The sequence below is a fragment of the Salvelinus sp. IW2-2015 genome, unplaced genomic scaffold, assembly GCF_002910315.2.
Source record: "Salvelinus sp. IW2-2015 unplaced genomic scaffold, ASM291031v2 Un_scaffold16283, whole genome shotgun sequence".
Taxonomy (NCBI): Eukaryota; Metazoa; Chordata; class Actinopteri; order Salmoniformes; family Salmonidae; genus Salvelinus; species Salvelinus sp. IW2-2015.
This window is the reverse complement of record NW_019957521.1, coordinates 27,225-53,599: the sequence shown is the minus strand read 5'-3', so window position 1 is coordinate 53,599 and position 26,375 is coordinate 27,225. Positions and strand designations below refer to the sequence as shown.

Below are 26,375 nucleotides of genomic sequence, written 5' to 3'. Positions count from 1 at the left end.
CTCTCATTTAACATATGAAATACACTAGGGCCCCTATGCTACCGTCAGATCCAACCGGACAAATCGGTCTTGCTCCTCTACTGTACAAGGGGCTAAACAACTTTTCTTGCTGCCTGTATTTCGAAGGAGGTCCCTCTCATTAGCTTATAGCCTACAGTGGTGCCACTGACACGGCCCCCTACCATAATAAAGCTGTGCAGTGGGCTGTCTCCTGTCTCGTTGTCTCAAGCGCGAGCGTAGTTGTTGGCAGATCATGAAACATGCTTATAAACGTATGCTCTTGAACTCCCTTCGAATGGGCTAGCCATCGTCCCAGGTACCTGGGCAATTCACCAGTGCCAGAGTGCCTCAGAGCAATAACTAGAGTGCGATCAGAGAACCAAGTGACGGACTGGCTTAGTGCTGCTGCTATTAACACGCGTTGACGTATGAATTTTATGTGGCCACTCAATCCTTATCCCAGTCTGCTGGTTTCCCACATCTTCAAGAGGGCCCACCATTGTTCCTGTCCCAAGAAAGCTAAGGTAACTGAGGCAAACGACTTTACCGCCCCGTAGCACTCACTTCCGTTCATCATGAAGTGCTTTGGATGAGACTGCCAAGGAAGCCATTATCTCTATAGCTACTGCAATTGGGCCTACACCAGACACCCCTAAGTCCCAGCTACCCAATTTGCTTTTACCGACCCCAATAGGGTCCGCACAGACAGTAGCTGGGCAATCGCAAACCACACTGCACACTGCCCTAACCCATCTGGGACTAAGAGGAAGTTATACGCCGATATAAGATCGCAGAGACTGTGTGTTCGCGACTCGAAGTCTAGACTCTAGCCCCCGACACTACAGCACATATGTGTTATACACTGCACAGAGACACTTCCCACCATGAGAGAGACCTTGACCCTGCCTACACAAGAGAGAAGAGACTCAGTAGTCACAGCTTGACAGTGAGACCTGAAAGATGTTTGTGGACAACTCCAATTGAAAATGGTTACTTTGTTAAGAGTCTCGGACAACACCCGCCCCTGTGCACACTTGCACTCGCAGTCTGTCTTTGGTGACACTTCCTGACGTGCGCCGCACCCCAGCTGTAGTTGCAGATTAGGGTTAATGGGCAGCGTACCATGTAATGCCTTTTTACAAGCATACAGGATAAGATACAGCCCTTCTCCCGAGCTCTCCGTCAATCTGATGCGCCTGCGAGCGACGATGTGAGTGGGTGAGATCTCGCTTTCTTATAGTGTGGTAGCGAGTTTTGAGTGAGAGAGTCGCGCTTCTCACTGTTGTTCTCTCCTTTGATTCTTGCAACCGTAATTTCACTTGTACGACTCGATGTGCGCTTTGGGCCATTTAGTCAGCAGCCTGTACCAATACTACATATCATCCAAGTTAGTAGCACGTGGGATCGGACACTTATCTGAGTGGGTAGGCTTGATTACCAACAACGACGAGACGGGCTTCAGATGTTTTTTAGGACTGCGTTCCTGGAAGGGCCCTCGGGAAATGATGGCTGGATTCACAAGATGTGTATCTTTCATCTGGTGTCTTGGACTTGTGATTTCATGATATTTAGATGCTAGTATTTACTTGTGGCGCTATGCTAGGCTATGCTAGTCAGCTTTTTTACTGATGAGGGTGCTCCCGGATCCGGGATGAGTACCAAGTAAAAGTTAACTGACACCGGCCATATTCAACCGGTGTTGAGCGCTCATTCATTATTCTGCGCTCTGGTACACTCAGACGAGAGTGCTCTGAAATCGGAGTAGATAGCCAGAGCGAATTTACGAAAAGCACCCCCGAATGTCCATTGAGAATGCACAACGACTATACCATTTAGCTAAGCTGGGAATAATCAAGTCAATACACGCTGGGTAGTTAGTTAGCCTATAGTTAATATAGTGGCAAGTTTGATGTATAAGTAGCCAACTAACGTTAGGTAGCTAGCTAACGTAATGGTACATACTGCAGTAATGATATGCTATGTGGTTTGTAAGGACAGCATACATTGTGAGCCAACATAACGTGTAAAGAAACTTATTTGAAAAGTAATTAATTTATTACATTGCTCAACATTCTGTTAACATTTGTCATAATTAGTTAAAGCAAGGAATTTGTATCAGCTGTCGTTGGACTGCGGCTGCATATTTTCTTCAAATCTGAAAACGATGTGAATCCACACCCATTTCTTGAAGAATTGCATTCTGGGCCCTAAAGTCCGGAAATAGTTAATTTTTTATTTTATTTTATTAACAACAAATCAATACAGCAAGTACATGAGGGAACACAAGTATATATAGATTATATACAATGGACAATCGAGCTAGGGGGTACAATATCACATTACAATTACACAAGGACCTTAAGGGACATACATACACTTACAATTCTAACAGCTTTTTTGTTAGTAGAGTATTTAACTGTCTTAAAATACAGTTCAATTTCTTTTTTTGTAGGGTAAAAAAAAAATGTTTTTTTTGTAAATTTACACTTGTGTATATGAAATTTGGCCAAAAGAATAATGAAATTAATTACATAAAAAATGTTCTGCTTATTTCTATCGTATGTATAGAATCGATGTATAGAATRGATAAATGTGTTRAATTATAAATCTACTGATGTCTTGCCACAGTTTTCTTCCATGAATACAATGCCAAAAAAGATGCAACACTGTTTCTGGGTGGTCATTACAAAAGGAGCAATTTGAGTTGATGTTTTCCTTAAACTTCTTCATATAGTGGTTGGCAGGATAATATTTATGAATAATTAAGGAAACTTCCTTAATTTTGTTAACAAGTAGGTATGTGTGTGGCAACATCCAAACTTTTTCCCAACAGATATTATCAATAAATCCATTCCAATAAGGCATGACATAAGGTATAGATATAACATCCTGCTGAAACAAGGTTCGTATCGCTCTGTTGTTGAATGGACCAAAAGAGAAACAAATCTTTCCTACTGATGAGTCAACAGGGTCAATAGAAGGTCCAGAAATAGTTTCTTCTGCATGTATACRTCATATTTTGGCGAATTAGGTACGACATCCGGGAACTTTTGGCATATTAACTATATTCATACTATGACCAATAAGCATACTATATACTCAATTCACGTCACAAATAGTATGGRTAGTGTGAGTAGTATGAGTATTCGGACACAATTTATTTCAGTGCTTTTAGGGCCCATAATGCAATTCTTCAGAAAATGGGCGTGGCTTCACAACATTTTCAGATTTGAAGAAAATGGCAGAAATATGCAGCCGAAGTCCAACGAGAGCTGATACAAATCCGTTTAACTAATTATGAAAAATATTAACAGAATGCTGACCAATGTAATAAAGTAATAATTTTCAAATAAGTTACGTTATACCTTATGTTGGCTGACAATTTGTCAGCTACGCTATCCATACGATCCGCAAAGCATTTCATTATAGCAGTATGTACCGGGTATGTTAGCTACCTACTGTAACGTTGGTTGGCTACTAATACATCGAACTTGCCAGTATATTTACTTTATGCTATCTAACTATCCAACGTATATTGACTTGATTATTCAAGTCATTCATAGCTTAGCTAAGTGGTATAGTGATGTGGGTGTGTTGGTAAATTCGCACTGGCTATCTACTCTGATTTCAGAGCACTCTCGTCTGACTGCCAGAGCGCAGAATAACTGATGAATTACGAATGCTCAACACCTGTTGAATGTGGCCGGTGTCAGTATCTGTACTGATGGCACAAAAGCCATGACGGTGACATAGTGGAGTGGTAACGCGCGTGCAAGCAGTTGCCCCCGACACCACTTGGATACACTGCAGCATCCACCGAGAGGCTCTTGCTGCCAAGGGAATGCCTGACAGTTTGAAAGATGTTTTGGACACTCCATTGAAAATGGTTAACTTTGTTAAAGCAAGGCCCCTGCACTCGCATGTATTTTCTGCACTATGCAATGATATGGGCAGCGACCATGTAATGCTTTTACAACATACAGAAGTGCCCTGGTTATCAAGGGAGAAAGTATTGACATGTTTTTTTGAATTGAGAGATGAGCTTACTGTTTTCTTTACTGACCGTAATTTTCACTTGTCTGACTGCTTGCATGATGATGAGTTTCTCACACAACTGGCCTATCTGGGTGATGTTTTTTCTCGCCTGAATGATCTGAATCTAGGATTACAGGGACCCTCCGCAACTGTATTCAATGTGCGATACAAAATTGAGGCTTTGATTAATAAGTTGGAGCTCTTCTCTGTRTGCATTAACAAGAACAACAGACAGCTATTTCCGTAATTGTACYATTTTTTTTGTTTGCAAATGAACTCAAGCTTACAGACAATGTCAAATGTGATATAGCGAAGCATCTGAGTGAGTTGGGTGCACAATTACGCAGGTACCTTTCCGAAACGGATGACACAAACAGCTGGATTCGTTATCCCTTTCATGCCCTGCCTCCAATCCACTTACCGATATCTGAACAAGAGAGCCTCATCAAAATTGCAACAAGCGGTTCTGTGAAAATGTTATTTAATCAGAAGCCACCYCCAGATTTCTGGATTGGGCTGCGCAGAGTGTCCTGCCTTGGCAAATCMAGCTGTTAAGACACTGATGCCCTTTGCAACAACGTACCTATGTGAGAGAGGATTCTTGGCCCTCACTAGCATGAAATAGAGCATGAACTKGCATAAATACAGGCACAGACTGTGTGAAAAATGATTTAAGACTGAGACTCTCTCCAATTCAACCCAACATTGCAGAGTTATGTGCGTCCTTTCWAGCACACCCTTCTCATTAWCCTGTGGTGAGTTATTCACAATTTTCGATGAACCTATAAGGTTTTATATGTAAGATGGTTAAATAAAGAGCAAAATTATTGATTATTATTATATTATTATTTGTGCCCTGGTCCTGTAAGAGCTCTTTGTCACTTCGCATGTGCTGGGTTGTGACAAATTCACACTCATTTTTATGTTTAATAAGTGTAAAGTGTATGTGTGGCAGGCTTTCAATGATGGCAAAAAAACAACATTTGAGAGTGCGCTGACACTGGTGCCGCTGACCCTGTATGCAGCTGGAGGTTAAATATTTGAAGGTGTACGGGACTATAAAATGTTTGGGATCCTAGGTTTCCTTTGCTAGGATGTTGGGGCTTGCCAGACAGTGACACTAAAGTGACTGACTCCTCTGTCAGTGAGTGTAGCCTACCGAATCGCATCGGTGAGAGAGCCATTCATTTGGCTCCCTAATTTGCATGAGCTACTGGTATAGGTAGTTGTGAGCCTCATTCTGGTCCAAATATGATAATTAGGGCCCTCACGGAATCCAGTCATTAAAACAATATTCAAAATTTTTCTGAAAATGTATTTACCTTAGTAGGAAATCAACTAAATGTATTGAAAATGAATTAATTTGCCCAAGTTTATCATAAGACATGAACATAATCATCAGTGATTCGTATTTCCTGCAACTTTCGGAAGAGACAATGAGATTTCCCRGTCTTTGTAGGCCCATGTGCGGTGCGTGTAGCTACCAATTTGTGTAGCCGTTAGCGATGATGCTAATGAAAACAGATGTAAAGGCTTTTKTAAAAACCTTCTCATTTAAATTTTAACTACAAAGTAGCTTTGTTAGAATGTAGTCATTCTGTTAGAATGATATCATTATTATTTTCATCAATCCAGTTGGTATTTTTCCCAGACCTCAAAACTGATCTCCTGATGTGGTTTAAGCATTGTTGGGGACTTAGAACATACGATTTTGTGTGTTTTTTTTCTATAAAAAAGGTGTGACACCTGGAAATCAAAACCTTTTTAAATACATTTTTCAAGATAATGTGAGATTTTACAATATTTTTCTGTTTGAATAAAATACAATTTGAAGAACAAATATCATTGTAGCATTTCATATCTTGCAGTAAAATAAGACTTTAATCTCAAGAGAAGACAGGCTAAATGTTAAAGGATTAATGCTCTCTTACTTGAAAAATAGTCCTGATCATAGAGGGCTAGACCTAGACAATATCCAATACACTGAAATCATACATTGTCAGTAATTTGTACTGTCTTTCTACATAATGCAACACATTTTTCCAATCTGAGAMGTAAACTCGATAAAATATTCAATAATTTTGCTGTGTATTTCAGATGCAATCAAGCCATTAAAATGTACCAGAGGACCAGAGTTCTTTCTGCAAAAAATGTGAGGAATAAATTGTGCTTATAAGTTGCATCTGAGATGTCGGTTTGATTGGAATGAGAGTGTTGAAGTACTGAAAGAGCAAAGAATTGATATCTTAAAAGGTAATGAAAATATAAACTCATATACCCACAAGTTTGGGCCATTTGAAATAGGTTCTATCAACGCGTGGTATTTTCTTTTCAGGCAGTTATTATTAATGCATGATGGTTGGACCTGCCAGTGTGCTTTTATGTTATTTTCTGGTATGTAAATTKTTTTGAGGGAATCCCAGTGCCTTTTGATCCTCTGGCAGTGGTTGCTATTACTGTGACATGGTGTACCCTCAGTCGCTCTAATTGGACTGAACTGTCTTACTATCTGTCCCTCTTTTACTCTCCTCTGAGAGATCTCAAGCATATTTATTTACATTTCACTAGGTGGTTATCCATCCTAATTAGATGTGCTTTATCTAATTTGAAGTGTCTGATGAGAAATGTCTTCCTGCTGCCTTGTTTCCTCAGTGGGAGAGCAAATTGACCCAGGGTTTGTAATATGAACTAACAAGTTATTACTGTACCATTCAGAATGAAAAAGTATGTCTTCACAGTTTTAAATATTTTCTTATCAAATGTCAGGCAAATTAGAATGTTTGTGTCGTATTATTCTGTGCTGTGCATTCATGGTTGGATTGGAATACATAATGAGATGTCTTGAACTGAAGTGGTTCTGTAGTGTCAAATGCAGTCCCACCTTCAGAGGAAGAGAGGAAGCAGTTTTTCCAGGCAGTATACAATGACCATAGTTAGGCTACATTGTGGCCTTTTCTAGTTAGGCTACATTGTGGCCTTTTCTCACTGTCAGAGACTGCTCTCTACTCTCATTAGTGTATCACTCTGTTTACATTTTGTCTGTCTCTCTCTCTTCTGTCTCTCTTCTCTCTCTGTCTCTCCTCTCTCTCTGTCTCTTCTCTCTCCTGTCTCTCTGTCTCTCTCCTCTCTCTCTTCTCTGTCTCTCTCTCTGTCTTCTCTCTCTCTGTCCTCTCTCTGTCTCTCTCTCTGTCTCTCTTGTCTCTCTCTCTGTCTCTCTTGTCTCTCTGTCTCTGTCTCTCTGTCCTGTCTCTCTGTCTCTGTCTCTCTGTCTCTGTCTCTGTCTCTGTCTCTGTCTCTCTCTCTCTCTGTCTCTCTCTCTGTCTCTCTCTCTGTCTCTCTCTCTCTCTCTCTCTCTCTCTCTCACTTTTTCTCTTTCTCTCTATTTCTATTCAAATTTCAATTTAAGTGGCTTTATTGGCATGGGAAACACATGTTTACATTGCCAAAACAAGTGAAATACATAATAAACAAAAGTGAAATAAACAATAAAAAATTAACAGTAAACATTACCTTCACAAAAGTTCCAAAATAATAAAGACATTTCCAATGTCATGGCTTTATACAGTGTTGTAACGATGTGCAAATAGTTAAAGTACAAAAGGGGATAAAAATAAACATAAATATGMCTTGTATTTACTAGGGCTGCATGATATATTGGTAAGCATATCGGAATAGGCCAATATTAGCTAAAAATGCCAACATCGGTATCGGCCCAATGTCTAGTTTAACGCTGATGTGCATAACCGATATCAAAGCTGACGRGCATACCTATATAATGTAGGTAGATGACGTAATGACGGCACGGAAAATATAGCGCTACARGTGCAACACAGCATTCCTAACCTAGCCCACAATGTCTGTTGTGTGGGTCGAGCAGTCAACAAGTCGAGCAGTCATTTMAAAGAGTAAGAACATTTCAGCGAGACAACTCAACGGTGAAAGCCAAGATAATGGAATTCATTGGTCTTGACAATCAACCGTTCTCTGTCGTGGATGATGTTGGCTTTCGCCGACTGGTCGAGCACCGGTACACACTACCAAGTAGGCGCTGTTCTTCAGATGTTGCCCTACCAGAGTTACACATGCTGTCAGCCCCATGAGCATTATGAGTCTGACAGCACAGTGGGTCGACAAGGATTTCGTACTGAGGAAAGCCTTATTGCATGCTCAAGAATGTGCTGGTTCTCATACCACTGCTGCCATTTCAATGGCATTTGAGAACATGTTTGAAACATGAACACTCCTAGCTCTATTCGAACAACTGACTCGAGAAATAAGCTCAACTACGTCTGCAGCAGATGTGATACCCTGTCATGGCATTGAAACGCCTGCTCAACAAAAATGCCAACACAGACCATCGGGTTAACTTGGAAAATAACTCTACTAGAGGCTGTGAACAACCGATTCGGTGGCATTCTCTCTGAGCCTCTACTGTGTCGCCACCATGCTCGATGCTAGGTACAAGGATTACTACTATGATGCAGACAAGGAACAGGGTTTACGTGAAATGTTAGATACAGCTGGACAAGATGGAATTGGATACAGTGCCAGTGCGTACCGAGGAAGAGAGGCCACGGACAGACAGAGATGAAACTTCACTACTTGACATGTATGATGAAATCCTGGTTGAGACTGAACAAATTAACATTGAAACAGCACAGGAAGTAATGTGAAAGAAATGGGTTTTGATTACGTTTTACTGGTAATGGGGACGTACGTAAATGCCAACAAAATGTGTGTGTGCGTGTATATGTGTTTCAACTATTTAACTGTACTAGAATGCTTAAAAGGACGCTAAGATTTAAAATATCGGTTATCGCTATTGTTTTTTTTGGCAAGGAAAATATCCGATATTGGTATCGGCCAAAAATGTCATATCGGTACAATGGTGTTTTCTCTTCACTGGTTTCCCTTTTCTTGTGGCACAGGTCACAAATCATGTTGCTGTGATTGCACACTGTGGTATTTCACCAAAATTTATTTGGCCGTTTTTCAAAATTGGTTTTCGAATTCTTTGTGGGTCTGCGTAATCTGAGGGAAATATGTGTCTTATACGGTCATACATTTGGCAGGAGGTTAGGAAGTGCAGCTCAGTTTCCACCTAATTTTGTGGGCATTGTGCACAAAAAGCCTGTCTTCTCTTGAGAGCCAGGTATGCCCACGTCAGCCTTTCTGCCTTTCTCAATAGCAAGGCTATGAGTCTGTACATAGTCAAAGCTTTTCTTAATTTTGGGTCAGTCACAGTGGTCAGGTATTCTACCACTGTGTACTGTCTATTTAGGGGCAAATAGCATTCTAGTTTGCACTGTTTTTTTMGTTAATTCTTTCCAATGTGTCAAGTAATTATCTTTTTTGTTTTCTCATGATTTGGTTGGGTTTAATTGTATTGCTGTCCTGGGGCTTTGTGGGGTCTGTTTGTGGACCAGGTTCATCTCTCTGTAGGTGATAGCTTTGTTATGGAAGGTTTGGGAATCGCTTCCTTTTAGGTGGTTATAGAATTTAATGTCTCTTTTCTGGATTTTGATCATTAGCGGGTATAATCGTAATTCTGCTCTGCATGCATTATTTGGTGWTTTACGTTGTACACTGATGATATTTTTGCAGAATTTTACATGCAGATTTTCAATTTGGTGTTTGTCCCATTTTTTTTAAAACTTCTTGGTTGGTGAGCAGACCCCAGACCTCACAACCATAAAGGGCAATGGGTTCTTTAACTGATTCAAGTATTTTCTTGCCATAATCTAATTGGTATGTCAAGTTTTATGTTCCTTTTGATGGCATAGAAGGCCATTCTTGCCTTGTCTCTCAGATCGTTCACAGCTTTGTGGAAGTTACCTGTGGCGCTGATYTTTAGAAGGAATTAGATGGAATTTATATTTGTGGTCCAGGCAACTGGACTTTTTTTGTAACACCATTATTTTTTGTCTTACTGAGATGTACGCTCGCTCGCTCTCTCTCGCTTTCTCTCTCTCTCTCTWGCGCTCTCTTTCTCCCTTCCCCCTCCACATTTTATTCTGTGGAACAATTGTTAGCAGGGCACTCTCTTCTGTTTTCTGTATTTGTGAGAGTCTCCACTGCTCTGACCTGAATACGGCACAGTGGGGAAGGCTTTGGCTCCGCTCCCCACAACTACAGAATTAATGCTGTTTACTGGAGACTAAAAACATTATCATCATGCATAACACAAATTAAGATGGGGCATACCATGCCTAACATGATAGAGGGCTTACACAATACTATTTGTCATCACTAGGGCTGTTGCGTTGACCGTATTACCGCCACACTGTCAGTCATGAGTTATGACCACAGTATCATTCTACCTGACTGTTGAGTCACGGTAATCTCCTCTTATGCACTCTGGACACGCATTAGTAGAACCCAACTCGGTAACGATCATCAGATCGCTAATGGCCTGGTACTCAGGGCTCTATTGTCCCTCTAACGACTCTGACATCAATGCAAATATGTTTGAAAATCACATCAAACACTTATCATCAAAACAGTATTGTGTTTTTAAAACACTGTGATTGATAKATTTGAAGAGGTCAACAACAGGTTGAAACTGAGTGGAAAACATYATCGTTGTGGATGTTGTTTCAAAGCCTAAATGAACTGTGCTTCCTAAGGGGATTATTAATTCAAAACACCCATATGCATATTAGAGCTCATGCATAAGCATAGCCCTATATCTGAGCCCAAGCACAACCCCCCCCCCCCCTGAATTAAACAAATTCAGATGTAGCCTACAATTATAGTGAATTTGATTTTGAATAGCCTAGTAATATGGCATTTTTTWAAATATTTTCATAATTAGTAGGCTAATAGATTACCTTTAGCTACAGAATATCTCTCCACCGTGAGTTTACATCTCAAGATTCAATTGAGAATAGTCTGATGGGTGAAAATATGATCACTATATTAGAGAACACCGTGTGCAGCCTGAGGCAAGGAAAAGAGTGCAAGCTAACTCCTTGACTGCAATCCCGGTAACGGGATGATATGACAACAGCCAGTGAAAGTGCAGGGCGCCAAATTCAAAACAACAGAAATCTCATAATTAAAATTCCTCAGACATACATGTGTCTTATACCATTTTAAAGGTAATCTTGTTGTCAATCCCACCAAAGTGTCCGATTTCAAATATGCTTTTCAGCGAAAGCACCACAAACGATTATGTTAGGTCACGACCAAGCCACAGAATAAGCACAGCCATTTTTCCAGCCAAAGATAGCAGTCACAAAAAGCACAAATAGAGATAAAATAAATCACTAACCTTTGATGATCTTCATCAGATGACGCTCATAGGACTTCATGTTACACAATACATGTATGTTTTGTTTGATAAAGTTCATATTTATATAAAYAAATCMGAGTTTACATTGGCGTGTTACGTTCACTAATTCCAAAAACATCCWGTGATAGTGCATAGCCACATCTATTCAACAGAAATACTCATCATAAATGTAGATGATAATACAAGTTATACACATGGAATTATAGATATACCTCTCCTTAATGCAACCGCTGTGTCAGATTTCAAAAAAACGTTTTGCCGTCTCAATAATCTGAGACGGCACTCAGAACTATAGTCAAATTAGCCGCCATGTTGGAGTCAACAGAAACCAGAAATTACATGATAAATATTCCCATACCTTTGATGATCTTCATCAGAATGCACTCCCAGGAATCCCAGGTCCACAATAAATGCTTTGATTTGATTTGTTAGATAATGTCAATTTGTAAGTCGCTCTGGATAAGAGCGTCTGCTAAATGACTTAAATGTAAATGTAAATGTAAATGTCCGTTATTTATGTCCAATTAGCTACTTTGGTTAGCGCGTTTGGTAAACAATTCCAAAGTCACAAAGCGCGTTCACTAAAATGTGACACAGTATCCAAAAGTTCCATAACAGTCAGTAGAAACATGTCAAACGATGTATTGAATCAATCTTTAGAATGATGTTAACATAAATCTTGAATAACGTTCCAACCGGAGAATTACATTGACTTCAGATGAGCGATGGAACGGAGCTCCCTCTTATGTGAACGCGCATGGTCAAAGCATGGTCACCTCATGGCAGTGGTGACTAATTCTCCTCTCATCCGGCCCCCCTTCACAGTAGAGACATCAGACAAAGTTCTACAGACTGTTGACATCTAGTGGAAGCCATAGGAAGTGAAAACTCATCCATATCTCGCTGGGATTTCAATGGGAGCTTGGTTGAAAATCCACCAGCCTCAGAATTTCCACTTCCTGTTTGGATTTTTTTTCAGGTTTCTGCCGGCCATATGAGTTCTGTTATACTCACAGACATAATTAAAACAGTTTTAGAAACTTCAGAGTGTTTTCTATACAATACTAATAATAATATGCATATATTAGCAACTATGACTGAGGAGCAGGCCGTTTACTCTGGGCACCTCTGTGCACCTTTCATCCAAGCTACTCAATACTGCCCCTGCAGCCATAAGAAGTAAAAAATAAAAATAAATCATCAATAGCCTATAGTTGCGTCATGCAGCCCGTATATCTTTTGATTTCTAAGGCAGTCTAAGGTTTGTACAATAACTCTAAATCTAACATATAGGACCTATTTCAAATGATCACTTTTACGCTCAACATAGCCACTTTATTGCGCGCACAATATTTTATTTCGCCAAGTTCAATTATATTCTTCCTACTATAAAATCCTATAGTTGTTTCAAATTATTATTATTAAGTAACTGGTTCCACAGTCTTTTTTAGTTTACTCAACTTTTCAATCAAAGTGTTGCCTGAACTTAACATTTTTAGCTGGCCCAAARTTGAAATTATTATTTGGACATCTTCACAAAAAAAGGCTGTAGATCTAGTTACAAACACACTGTGCTTTTGCCATACAATGTTTACAACATACATATTTGACACACGTTGACATACATGATTACACGTGCATGTTCACAGATATTATTATTAAACTTTTTATTTTATTTATTTCACCTTTATTCAAGACGGAGAATAGTGTGTTCAATACCGGAGATAAATAACGAAGTGTGCGCCCTCATCCACGCACGCCACAAGACTACAGTCAAAATGAGAGCCACCTTGAAAAACTACAAATTCTTTTAAAAAAACAAGCCTGAAACCCTTTCTAGTGGAAGCCATAGGAACTATAATCTGGGAGGATTTCCTTTGATTTTCCCATAGACAGGCATTTCAATGGGTGGTCAACTAAAAATGTTGGAATCTCCTTCGGTTTTCTCCTGCCATATCAGTTCTGTTATACTCACAGACATTATTTTAACAGTTTTAATACTATATAATACTATAATACATATAATACTACCAATTATATGCATATCCTAGCTTCTGACCCTGAGGAACAGGCAGTTTATTTTTGGCATCTCAGTCATCCGAACTTCTGAATACTGCCCCCTATCCCTAAGAAGTTTTTAACCAGGTAGGCCACTTGAGAACAAGTTCTCATTTAAAACTGCGACCTGGCCAAGATAAAGCAAAACAGTGCGACAAAAACAACACAGAGTTACACATGTGATAAACAAACATTCAGTCAATAACACAATAGAAAAGAAAAATAGAAAAATCTATGTCCAGTGTGTGCAAATGTAAAAGAGTAGGGAGGTAGGCAATAAATAGTCCATAGATGCTAAATAATTACAATTGAGTAATTTTGGATTGGAGATGCTTAATGTGAGTCTGGAAGGAGAGTTTACAGTCTAACTAGACACCTAGGTATTTGTAGTTGTCCACATATTCTAGGTCAGAACCGTCAAGAGTAGTGATGCTAGTCGGGCGGGAGGGTGCGGGCAGCAATCGCTTGAAGAGCGTGCACTTAGTTTTACTAGCATTTAAAAGCAGTTGGAGGCCACGGAAGGAGTGTTGTACGCATTAAAGCTCGTTTGCAGGTTTGTTAGCACAGTGTCCAAAGAAGGGCCAGATGCATACAGAATGGTGTCGTCTGCGTAGAGGTGGATCAGAGAATCACCAGCAGCAAGAGCGACATCATTGATATATACAGAGAAAAGAGTCGGCCCGAGAATTGAACCCTGTGGCAACCCCATAGAGACTGCCAGAGGTCCGGACAACAGGCCCTCCGATTTGACACACTGAACTCTATCTGAGAAGTAGTTGGTGAACCAGGCGAGGCAGTCATTTGAGAAGCAAAGGCTATTGAGTCTGCCGATAGGAATGCAGTGATTGACAGAGTCAAAAGCCTTGGCCAGGTCGATGAAGACGGCTGCACCGTACTGTCTTTTATCGATGGCGGTTATGATGTCGTTTATGACCTTGAGCGTGGCTGAGGTGCACCCATGACCAGCTCGGAAACCAGATTGCATAGTGGAGAAGGTACGGTGGGATTCGAAATGGTCGGTGATCTGTTTGTTYACTTGGCTTTCGAAGATTTTAGAAAGGCAGGGCAGGATGGATGTAGGTCTATAAAAGTTTGGGTTTAGAGTGTCTCCCCCTTTGAAGAATGACCCATTACGCATGCAGGCAATGGGGCAGGGACCTCTGAGATCCTGTTTGAAGACAGCAGAGGTGTATTTAGAGGGCAAGTTGGTCAGGATGATATCTCAGAGGGTGCCCATGGTTACGGATTTAGGGTTGTACCTGGTAGGTTCCTTGATCATTTGTGTGAGATTGAGTGCATCTAGCTTAGATTGTAGCACGGCTGGGGTGTTAAGCATGTCCCAGTTTACGCCACCTAACAATATGGACTCTGAAGATAGATGGACACCAATTCACATATGGTGTCCAGGGCACAGCTGGGGGCTGAAGGGGTCTATAACAAGTGGCAACGGGGAGAGACTTATTTCTGGAAAGGTGGATTTTTTTWAATTGAAGCTTGAATTGTTTGGGCACAGACCTGAATGGTATGACAGAACTCTGCAGGCTATCTCTGCAGTAGATTGCAACTCCGCCCCCTTTGGCAGTTCTATCTTGTCGGAAACTGTTATAGTTAGGGATGGACATTTCAGGATTTTTGGTGGCCTTCCTAAGCCAGGATTCAGATATGGCTAGGACATCCGGGATGGCAGAGTGTGCTAAAGCAGTGAATAAAACAAACTTAGGGAGGAGGCTTCTAATGTTAACATGCATGAAACCAAAGCTTTTGTGGTTACAGAAGTCAACAAATGACAGCGCCTGGGGAATGGGAGTGATGCTGGTGCTGCAGGGCCTGGGTTATCCTCATCCTCTACATCAGCAGAGGAACAGAGGAGGAGTAGGATAAAGGTACGGCTAAAGGCTAAAAGAACTGGTCGTCTAGTGCGTTCGAAACAAAGAGTAAAAGGAGCAGATTTCTGGGCACGGAAGAATAGATTCAAGGCATAATGTAGAGACAAAGGTATGGTAGGATGTGAGTACAGTGGAGGTAGGCCTAGGCATTGAGTGACGATGAGAGAGGTTTTGTCTCTAGAGGCACCTTTTAAGCCAGGTGTTGTCACCGCATGTGTGGGATGTGGAACAAAAGGGTTAGCTAAGGCATATTGAGCAGGGCTGGAGGCTCTACAGTGAAATAAGATAAAAATCACTAACCAAAACAGCAATAGATAAAGCATATTGACATTAGGGAGAGGCATGTGTAGCCGAGTGATCATAGGGTCCAGTGAATAGCTAGGCGAGCTGGAGGCATGGCGATTCAGACAGCTAGGAGGCCGGGGATAGCAGGCTAGCAGATGGGCCTCAGGGGGACGTCTCAACTGAAAAGCCTGTTGAAACCCCCTCGGACGGTTACGTCGGCAGACCACTCATAATGGATCGGCAGAGTTCCGTGTCGGCAGCAAAAGGTCCAGGCCAATTGGCAAGAGAGGTATTGAAGCCCAGGAATTGTCTGATGGATCTCTTCGGCTAGCCGGGAGTTGGGCCTAGATCCAGGCTATCTGGTTCTTGCTTCGGGACAGAGACGTTAGCCAGGAGTAGCCACTCGGATAGCAGCTAGCTAGCTGTGATGATCCGGAGTAAAGGTTCTTAGCTTGTGGTAAGAATCCGGAGATTTGGTAGAGGAAAAGCAGTCCTATATGGCCTGGGTTGATATCGTGCTGCGCAGACTGGCAGGGATTGACCGGGCTGAGGCTGGCAGATGTCCGAGTTAACGGTGATGACCGCTAGCAGTGGCTAACTGATTACTAGCTTGTAGCTAGTTAGCTGGCTTGCTTCTGAAGGGGGTTCCGGTTCTAAAGTATAAAAAATAGCAGATCCATATCACATTGGGTGAGGCGSGGTGCAGGAGAGTATATTCAGTCGGTAGATGGAAATTGAGATTAAAAATATAAAAAATATATACGAAGCAAAACCATATATATACACAGGACGGAACAAGACAAACAAAACAGACATCCGACTGCTACGCCATCTTGGAATACGAATATGGGATTTGGGATTTGAACTCACAATCTCTTGGTTCACGACTAACCAATCTTCTTGCTATGCCACCATGTTTGTGTCAATGAGTGATTTCACATGTATTGCTACACTTTGCACTTCAAAGTAAACCTCAGCTCTGTTAAAAGTACACACAAGTAAAACTATTGTATTTATCATAGTGATCAAGGCGTAACATTAAAACAAAGTAATATTCCCCACCAACATTAGACAACTATACAGAAAACCCTAAAGTTGCTGAAATAATTTAATCAAATCAGTGATGAGAAAATAGCCAGATTTAACTGATGATTGACACAGACATGGTGGCGTAGTAGGAAGATTGGAATGCTGTGAACCTAAAGGTTGTGAGTTCAAATCCCTGATGAGGACAGCAGCATACCACCCTGCATACCACCCTGCATCCCGCTTCTGAAGCTAAGCTTTAACAGAGCTGAGGCTTCTGAAGCTAAGCTAAGCTTCAGACCAGGTGGTGTTGGAAGGTCAGTAGGAGGTCCCCTTTTCTCTGGTCTAAAGAAATATCCCAGCTCATAATTGGCTCATTCATCCCTGTAACTATTCCCCGGGTTGTTGATGTAAATTAGAATGTGTTCTCAGTCATCTTACCTGGTAAAATAAGGGTTGAGAAATAAAGGTTGAATAATAATTACTCTATACATTTACAATGTAATCATGTACTGTATGTGAAGTATGTGTCAAATATGTATGTTGAAAACACTATGTTAAAAGCGCTGGTTGTGTGTGTAACCAGTTGCACAGCCCGTTTAGTTAGATGCCCAAATAATAGTAGAAGGAACATATGAGACAAGTTGAGCAAACATCATTTTATGTTCACTGAATTTCATACAACATTTTCTGAAGTTTTTTGCCAGCTGAACATTTAAGTTCAGGTACCACTTTAACCGAAAGTTGAGTAAACTAAAAAAAGCTCTGGATCCAGTTACTTAATAGTAATTAGTCATTTCTATTTAATGGCATGAAGTGAAAAAAGGGGTTTTGGTCGGAGCAAATCCATTTTCATGGAACGTTATCATGTAACCTGTATACCCTTGGATCAGTGCCTAGTGTCTGGTCACTCACTAATTGTATTTGTTTGTTCATGAAATACCAGAATGTAAACTGCTTTGAATCTAAGGTCATTCTGCTGAATCAGAGACATGGGTGATCAGATCCTGCACTATGTCAAGTCTGAGTCCGTGGGCCGTGCTGGGAGCATGTGTGTGTGGTCCAGTCAGAGTACAGTCTATGGTCCAAGGTCAATGTCCCCTGGGACTTTCATGTGTGTGTGTGTTTTTGTGTCTGAATGTGTGCGTGCGTGCATGTTTGTGCGTGCGTGCATGTTTGTGCATGCGTGTTTGTGTACTGTATGTGTGTGCATGTGTTTGTGCTGAACGGCCAGAGAAGGAGATGAATCTTCCCATTGGTGTCATATGGTGAACAGCCTAATATCCTCAGGGCCAAACTTCAGCAGTCTAAGATCTACAGCACAGCCAAAATTAATTGGGAACCACTTCAGTAGCTTTTCACACATCAGCCACAAATATTGGAGTTTATGTCAGGGTTTTACAAAAGCCAGAACCATGCACAGTGTAGTTCCCAGCCACACTTTAAACGCTTAGGGTTCGGGGGAGAAACCGCTTATTGTTTAAACATCCAGCTCTTGTTGAGTTTAGCCAGCTGTACATGTTTTAGAGTGAATTCAATTGTAGGTAACAGTAGGTAGTGTGTGTGTGTGTGTGTGGTTTGTGTGTGTGTGTGTGTGTGTGTGTGTGTGTGCGTGTGTTTCTGTGCGTGCGCTCGTATGTATGTGCGTGTTTGCGTGAGCACCTCCTGACCGGAGCTACAAACAGAACTCTCTCAGGAAACAGGAAGACTTATTTATTCAACTGGACTTCCATCCTGCCTTTCTCTCTCTCTGCTGTCAATCACCTAACAATACAATACAACAATGTAACAACACACACCAACCTCCACTCCAGAATGAGCTATGCTTAAATGGGATAGTGATTGACATGATAACAGAGTAACCCACAGTATATGATCAAAGCAACAACAGCTGTCTTTATTGTCTGCTCAGTGCTCATAGTACCTTGAGACACAATGTATGGCAGCATACAATACAGAGCAATATGATTGAGAACAGGTGCCCAGCAGCGTTTGCTGTGTTGTGTTGGCACTAGTCTGCCCACCGGTGTCCTCTACCTACCTCTCCCCTACCTCTGACCTCTGACCTCTCACTGCTGACCTCTGGCCTGGGGCCTGGCTAGAAACTGCTGACTGCTTAACTCTGACACAGGAGCACTGGCCTCTGGCTGCGGTTGGCTGCTGCGTGTGCTGTGAACAAAAAGCGTTGGGCAAATGGCACATTGAAACCTTACCCTCTCGGACAGTCCACCTTCTCCCTCAGAAGATGCTTTATATGATCAAAGGCTCCCATCGACATGAGGAGAGATCTAAGCTACCCTGGTCATACAGTAGCTGTCTCTCTGTCTATAGAGTACTCCACTCTTCACTCAATATCCACTCTCCCTTCTACTGTGTCCACTCTCTTAGCTTGCTCATCTTAGGATAGCTCGGCTGTCCTAGCTAGGTTGTTATATAGTGAGGCAGTGCTTGAAAACCAGCATATGGGAAACTCCAGAACTTGGAGAGAGGGCTGGAGAGAAACTATGTACTGTCGGGTCCATGGAAAGCCTATGTAGATTTCCAAACCTCAATCCCGATATGACAATCATTGTGTAACACAAAAAAATCTGCACGCACAATAATATATTAAAGTGAATGAGTATGCAGTGAATCGCAACTTCAAGGATAATGTTAGCCTATGAACTGGTAGGGTAAAGAGGGTGGGTTGGGATAATGGTGCAGGCCGAGTGTGTTTTAACTGAACAATTTAACAGCAGACACACATCATTAACTACAGACAAGAGTCATTTATCTGACGATAATGATTGTGCGTTGTTCTTTTTTTTGTGTGTGTAACACTTTTTACGTTGACTGAATTAGCATCAGTTCCATCAGAGCATTCAATCACTGCCGGTGGTCTACAGGCCTACTGTATCTCTAATGGTGCAGAAAACATGCCCTTTAGTAGTTTGAGTTGTGGTTAATTCTTTGTCAGTCTGTCAGATTAATTCGACAGAGGCACTCAACTCATGTATTGGATAAACAGTAAAACATTTCATTATTCTACTCTGGCTTTAAACAACTGAATAAGATTGTTTGTTTTCTAAGCAGTCCCTTGTTATAAATGAAAACTATCATAGTGATGTTTTTTATGGCTACATTGGGAAAGGGGTGCAGTATATTTATTAGTGCTAGTGGTATTGTTTTATTCCCTGTGGCTGGCCTTGCTTGTTTATATGACTGCTGAGTTGACCAGCAGCTGGGGTTGGGCACAGAGTATGAGACTTGACTACCCATACTGCACTGGTGTACTGTACTGTACACACATCTGGGCAGAGAGAGAGCCAGGCTCCTTCTGATTCTCATAACTCCTGAATTATTCTCATCAAGCCCAGTCAAAGGAAACCTGGGGGACACAYTTTCAGGAAGTTTTCTTTGGCCCGAGACTACCAAAAAGTAGAGTTGTGAAATGATGCCGGTCCATTTTTTAGCAACYTCCGGTCTGGGGAAATCGAGGAACTGGGAGTGGGGATTGGGAACAAAGTGATCCTGGCTGAAGACACTAATGTTTCTAATGTTTGTGTCAGTCTCACATGGTACTGTCATTCACTGTCACTGATGATGAGTATGATGGTRGTTGTAAAATGTATGTAATATCTGATAGCTTCAAAACAGATAGTGTTATTTCCTTTCTGAATAGAGAGGACCATTCAGAGTTAGCGGTGTATTCACGACTGGGTTTCATCATGATAGTACAGCATTAGTAAAAGGTGCCGTCTTCGCATGTCAATGAGTCCTCTTGACCATGTGATCTTTGGGAACAACACGGTTAGGTTTCACCTCTCTAAACTCTTAGAAAAAGGGTTCCAAAAGTGTTCTTCGCCTGTCCACATAGGAGAACCCTTTTTGGTTCCAAAAAGGGTTCTTCAAAGAGTTCTCATATGGGGACAGCAAAATAACCCTTTTAAGTTSTAGATGGAATAAAAATATGCTAACAGTGTAGCCTACTCTATATTCTACAGTATACATATGAAGAGTTTATTTCCACACATTTTTTGCATTTGTGTTTTTTCATCAGAAATGATTGCTTATCAGAAACCTTACAACCTTTCATGTGTTTGTAAAATATTACTGTTCTCAGATTTTTTATTAATTGATTTTAGATGTGTATGACATTTTTATTTTTTTTGCAAACTCTATATATCCACTGTTTAGCTGGAATGGAATGTTTGTGTCCTGTATATTTGACTGTGATATGTGGTTGTCTCACCTAGCCATCTTAAGATGAATGCTCTTACTGTAAGTCGCTCTGGCTACGAGCATCTTCTAAATTACTAAAATGTAAAATGTAAATTTTTCACATACAGATGTCATATTACTGTATTGAATAATATATATATATATATATATACAGTACCAGTCAAAAGTTTGGACACACCTACTCATTTTATTTTTACTATTTTTACATTGTAAAATAATAGTGTTAAAACAGTGTTAAACAAATCTTCTGTATACCACCCCTACCTTGGCACAACACAACTGATTGGCTGAAATGCATTAAGAAGGAAAGAAATTCCAGAAATGAACTTTTAACAAGGCACACCTATTAATTGAAACACATTCCAGGTGACTACCTCATGAAGCTGGTTGAGAGAATGCCAAGAGTGTGCAAAGCAGTCTTCAAGACAAAGGGTGGCTACTTTTGAAGTACCTAAAATATAAAATATATTTAGATTTGTTGAACACTTTTTTTGGTTACTACATGATTCCATATGTGTTATTTCATAGTTTTGATGTCTTCACTATTATTCTACAATGTAGAAATTGGTAACAAATAAAGAAAAACCCTTGAATGAGTAGGTGTGTCCAAACTTTTGACTGGTACTGTATATACAGTGCCTTCGGAAAGTATTCAGACCCCTTGACTTTTTCCACATTGTTAAAATACAGCCTTATTATAAAATTTATTAAATACCCCCCCCCATCAATCTGCACACAATACCCCATAATGACACAGGATTTTAGAAATCTTTGCTAATTTATCAAAAATAAACTGAAATCACATTTACCTAAGTATTCAGACCCTTTACAAAGTACTTGAAGCACCTTTGGCAGCGATTACACAGCCTCGAGTCTTGGGTATGACGCTACAYGCTTGGCACACKTTTCTTTGGGTAGTTTCTCCCATTCTACTCTGCAGATCCTCTCAAGCTCTGTCAGGTTGGATGGGGAGCATTGCTGCACAGCTATTTTCAGGTTTCTACAGATATGTTKGATTGGGTTCAAGTCCGGGCTCTGGCTAMGCCACTRAAGGACATTCAGAGACTTGTCCCGAAGCCAAGACATTGCAGGAGTGGCTATGTGCTTAGGGTCGTTTTCTTTTGGAATGTGAACCTTCGCCCCCAGTCTGATTTTCTGAGCGCTCTGGAGCAGGTTTTTWTCAAGGATCTCTCTGTACTTTGCTCTGTTAATCTTTACCTCGATCCTGACTAGTCTCACAGTCTCTGCTGCTGAAAAACATCCCCACTGCATGATGCTGTCACGAGCATTCTTCACCGTAGGGATGGTGCCAGGTTTCCTCCAGACGTGACGCTTGGCATTCAGGCCAAAGAGTCTTGTTTCTCATGGTCTGAGAGTCTTTAGGTGCCTTTTGGCAAACTCCAAGCACGCTGTCATGTGCCTTTTACTGAGGAGTGGCTTCTGTCTGGACACTCTACCATAAACACCTGATTGGTGTAGTGCTACAGAGATGGTTGTCCTTCTGGAAGGTTCTCCCATCTCCACAGAGGAACTCTAGAGCTTTGTCAGGGTGACCATGAGGTTCTTGGTAACCTCCCTGACCATGGCCCTTCTACCCTGATTGCTCAGTTTGGCTGGGTGGCCAGCTCTAGGAAGAGTCTTGGTGGTTCCAAACTTCTTCCATTTAAGAATGATCCAGGCCACTGTGTGGGGACCTTCATGGGGACCTTCAATGCTGCAGAAATGTTTTGGTACCCTTCCCCAGATCTGTGCCTCGACACAAACCTGTCTCGGAGCTCTATGGACAATGCCTTCGACTTCATGGCTTGTTTTTTTCTCTGACATGCACTGTTAACTGTGGGACCTTTATATAGAGAGGTATGTGCCTTTCCAAATCATGTCCAATCAATTTAATTTACCACAGGTGGACTCCAGTCACGTTGTAGAAACATCTCAAGGATGATCAATGGAAACAAGATGCACCTGAGCTAAATTTTGAGTCTCATAGCAAAGGGTCTGAATACGTATGTAAATAAGCTATTTCAGTTTTTWTTATATACATTTGCAAACATTTCTAAAAAACAATTTTTGCTTTGTTATTATGGGGGTATTGTGTGTAGATTGATGAGGGGAAAAAAGATTCAACCCATTTTAGAATAAGGCTGTAACGTAACAAAATGTGGAAAAAGGGCAGGGGTCTGAACACTTTCTGTGCCATACAGATTGCAAAAAYGTTGAAGAGATTTTTGATGTACCGATTCCATGGTGACGCTTGGCATTCAGCATCATGCAGTGGGGATGTATGAGTTGATATATAAAACGACCAAAGAGTCAATATTACGTGTTTTTCGCAGGCTGTATCACARCCGACTGTGATTGGGAGGCCCATAGGGCAGCGCACTATTATTATTAATTAATTTAGAATTATATAAAAGCCCCTTAGATATTCTCACAGATCAGATTTTCCCTGACGAAAAATGCCCCTTAGATATTAATTTAGAATCCTCRAATCCTCTAAATGTAATTTTTGGCGGAGAGTCACGTCAATTAAAAAAATATTGTTAGGTATACTGTAGGCCTACCGTAGGTGACATGAGTCTCACTAGTGTTGAGTAATGTGCTGTTAAAAGTGGTGTAGGTCTTATTTATTTAAAAAGCATATTGAAGTTAGAAGCAACAGGTTTTGAGGCAATAGCCTCAAAAAAAATAGTTGACCAATAGTATGGTCAACTATTTCAGCACCGTTTCATGCTGCTCTGAGACAAGCATGGGGACTGGTCTTGATAAATCAATGAGATTTTTATTTTCACTGAATCTCCGTTTTGGGTATTGGTTAGACTACAATTAGGGTGTGGAAATGTTATGCTCTTAGTACTATAGCCTACTCCCYACAGTCACGTTGTACAGAGCCATATTTTCCGTTCCATCCTAACAGAAACCCTGAGGGTTTCATTTGRCATTTTTCTTGGAATAGAAACACCATAATACTAGTCAAATGAATTAAGTTATATTTCTTAAAATCAATCCCATATACTATGTTCTTAAACAAAAGGTTTTAAATTCTCTAGCACAGCCAATATTGGGACATCTGGAGAGACCGGGTCAGTCAATTACTAATATACTAATACTCTTAGTAAAAGTATTTATCTTCAACTCTCAATCTGTGGATTCAATTCGATTAGATAGATTCAAATTCTATGTTAAACATCACAACATAGTTGAAAGATATATTGTGCATAGAAATCTGAAGAGGGTGGCCAGCAGAGATAGTTGTAATGGGAAGGAAGCTGAGGGGTGGGATGTGAAATTGGAGACAAGTGGGAGTGGAGTTATTTAATTGTATTTTTCTCGGGGGGTGGGGGGGGTCTCGGATGGTTGAGGGGCAGCTCTTGTGGAACTGTGAGGGGGGATCTTGGAGGATGGTGGCTTGGCGGTTGGGAGCTAGGGCTGATGGGTCGCTGGTTTGGGTCCCCGTTTTTGACCTTGTGGGAGATATGTCGACATGCCCTTGAGAAACTCCCCGAATACAGGTGTGCCAAGCTTGCACCGTCATACCCGAGAAGACTCGAAGCTGTAATTGCTMCAAAAGGTGCTTCAACAAAGTACTGAGTAAAGGGTTTGAATACTTACGRAAATGTGAAATTTCTGTTAAAAAAGAGAGAAAAAAAAGATACATTTGCAAACATTTCTAAAAACCTGATTTTGCTTTGTAATTTTGGGGTATTGTGTGTAGATTGATGAGGGGGGGAAAACTATTGAATCAATTTTAGAATAAGGCTGTAACGTAACAAAGTGGAAAAGTCAAGTGGTCTGAATACTTTCTGAATGCACTGATGTCAAATGTATCATTTGTACAGTTCTTTATAAAAAAGTTGTTATTTGTAACATTTGACTGTGTAAAACCTAGAAGTACTACTTATTTCTCTGAGAGTGAGGCGGATATATAGCATTTAGCAAAAATACATGATGATTTGTTTCTCTAAATAAGTATACCATCATGTGATAGATTTTAAACAAATACACGTCTATCATTGAACAACCCCATGCCATGATTAGATGGTGAAAAAAACACGAATCTTTCATTATTTCTTTAAACAACCAAAGCTAATTTACCAACATTTTTAAAAATGGATATACAGTATAGCATTTTGGAATTAATCACATTTTGTTGGAGGGAGGCTGGAGTTTACATCTTAATGTCACAATGAGCTTGCATGCTTGTCCCTGATGAGAGCCCAGCTCAGTGAATGTCATTGCTAACTGCCAACCACTACTGCCAGATGAGAGCATTTTAAGGGGCAGTCCCCTTCCCTGTCTCCAGCAATGTGACTCTTAAAACCCACAGTTGCATAATAAGTACCTCCTCTCTCTCTCTCTCTCTCTCTCTCTCTCTCTCTCTCTCTCTCTGTCTGTAATCTGGCTCCATCTCCCTCTCTCTCTCTCTCACGCACGGCGCTCTTTCTCTCTCTGTCTGTATCTGGCTCCATCTCCCTCCTCTCTCTCTTCACGCACGCGCTCTTTCTCTCTCTGTCTGTATCTGGCTCCATCTCTCTCTCTCTCTCTCTCTCGCTCTCGCTCTTTCTCTCTCTCTCTCGCTCTTTTCTCTCTCTCGCTCCTTCTCCTCTCTCGCTCTCTCTCTCCTCGCTCTTTCTCTTTCTCTCTCTTTCCTCTCTCGCTCTTTCTCGCTCTTTTCTCTTTCTCTCTTCTCGCTCTCTCGCTCTTTCTCGCTTCTTTCTCTCCTGTCTGTACCTGTCTCCTGTCTCCTGTCTCCTGTCTCCTGTCTCTGTCTCTGTCTCTCTCTTTCTCTCTCTCTCCACACTGCGCTCTTTCTCTCTCGCGCTCTTTCTCTCTCTTTCTGTATCTGGCTCTGTCTTCCCTCCCCTCTCTCTGTTTGTGTCTCTCTCTCTCTCTCTCTCTCTCTGACTCTCTCTCTCTAGGGACCTGAGGAATAATTTAATTAGCACGGTGGAGCACGGGGCCTTCCGTGGACTGGTGGCTCTGAGGAGACTGTGAGTATGAAGGGGTTTGTCATAGTGGTTGGGCTACCCAGAGTGACAAGGCCAGGATCTTAGGGGGCCGTTGGTGAGTTGAGGGGAGGGCGGGGAGAGAGGTGAGTTATTCCACATGGCAATTATGACAGAAGAGCTTCCTTTGATGGCTTCATCATAATTAAAGAGGAAGAAGCAGATTCACTCTTTCCTGAAGTGGTAGATAAAACACACACACATTCTCTCTCTGTCTCTGGCGTAAATTACTTAATTCCGTCATGATTGTTAGGGGTTTTTAGGCTGCTGGGGTGTTGCAACAGTGCTGATTTGGGGTGCGTGTGCCAAGTTTATTGTAGTTTTGTGATTTTCTATTCGTTTTTAGATTTTTGTTTTAGTTTTCAGACTTGATTTACTAGTTTTTATTCAGTTTTTATATTATTTCGTTTTAGTGTTAGGGACAGAAAGTAGCCTTATGCATGAGAGGCAACATTTATGTGTTTTAGGCCTTTAGCAGGGCTACTAAAGTACTATTTGACGGTCCGGTCACACAAATATCCTAGGTGGCAAAGGTCTAGATAGATATTGTTCAAATTCTTCACACCC

General features: G+C 41.1%; 1 protein-coding gene across 1 annotated transcript in view; it reads left to right on the top strand.

Moving 5' to 3' along the window:
- LOC112080352 (adhesion G protein-coupled receptor A2-like) overlaps positions 1 to 26,375 on the top strand; it is a 93,866-nt gene that overhangs the window by 41,956 nt on the left and 25,535 nt on the right. Inside the window, exon 3 of the mRNA XM_024146082.2 lies at positions 25,722 to 25,793. Coding sequence (XP_024001850.1) covers positions 25,722 to 25,793 — 72 coding nt within the window. The remainder of the gene's footprint in view (positions 1 to 25,721; positions 25,794 to 26,375) is intronic.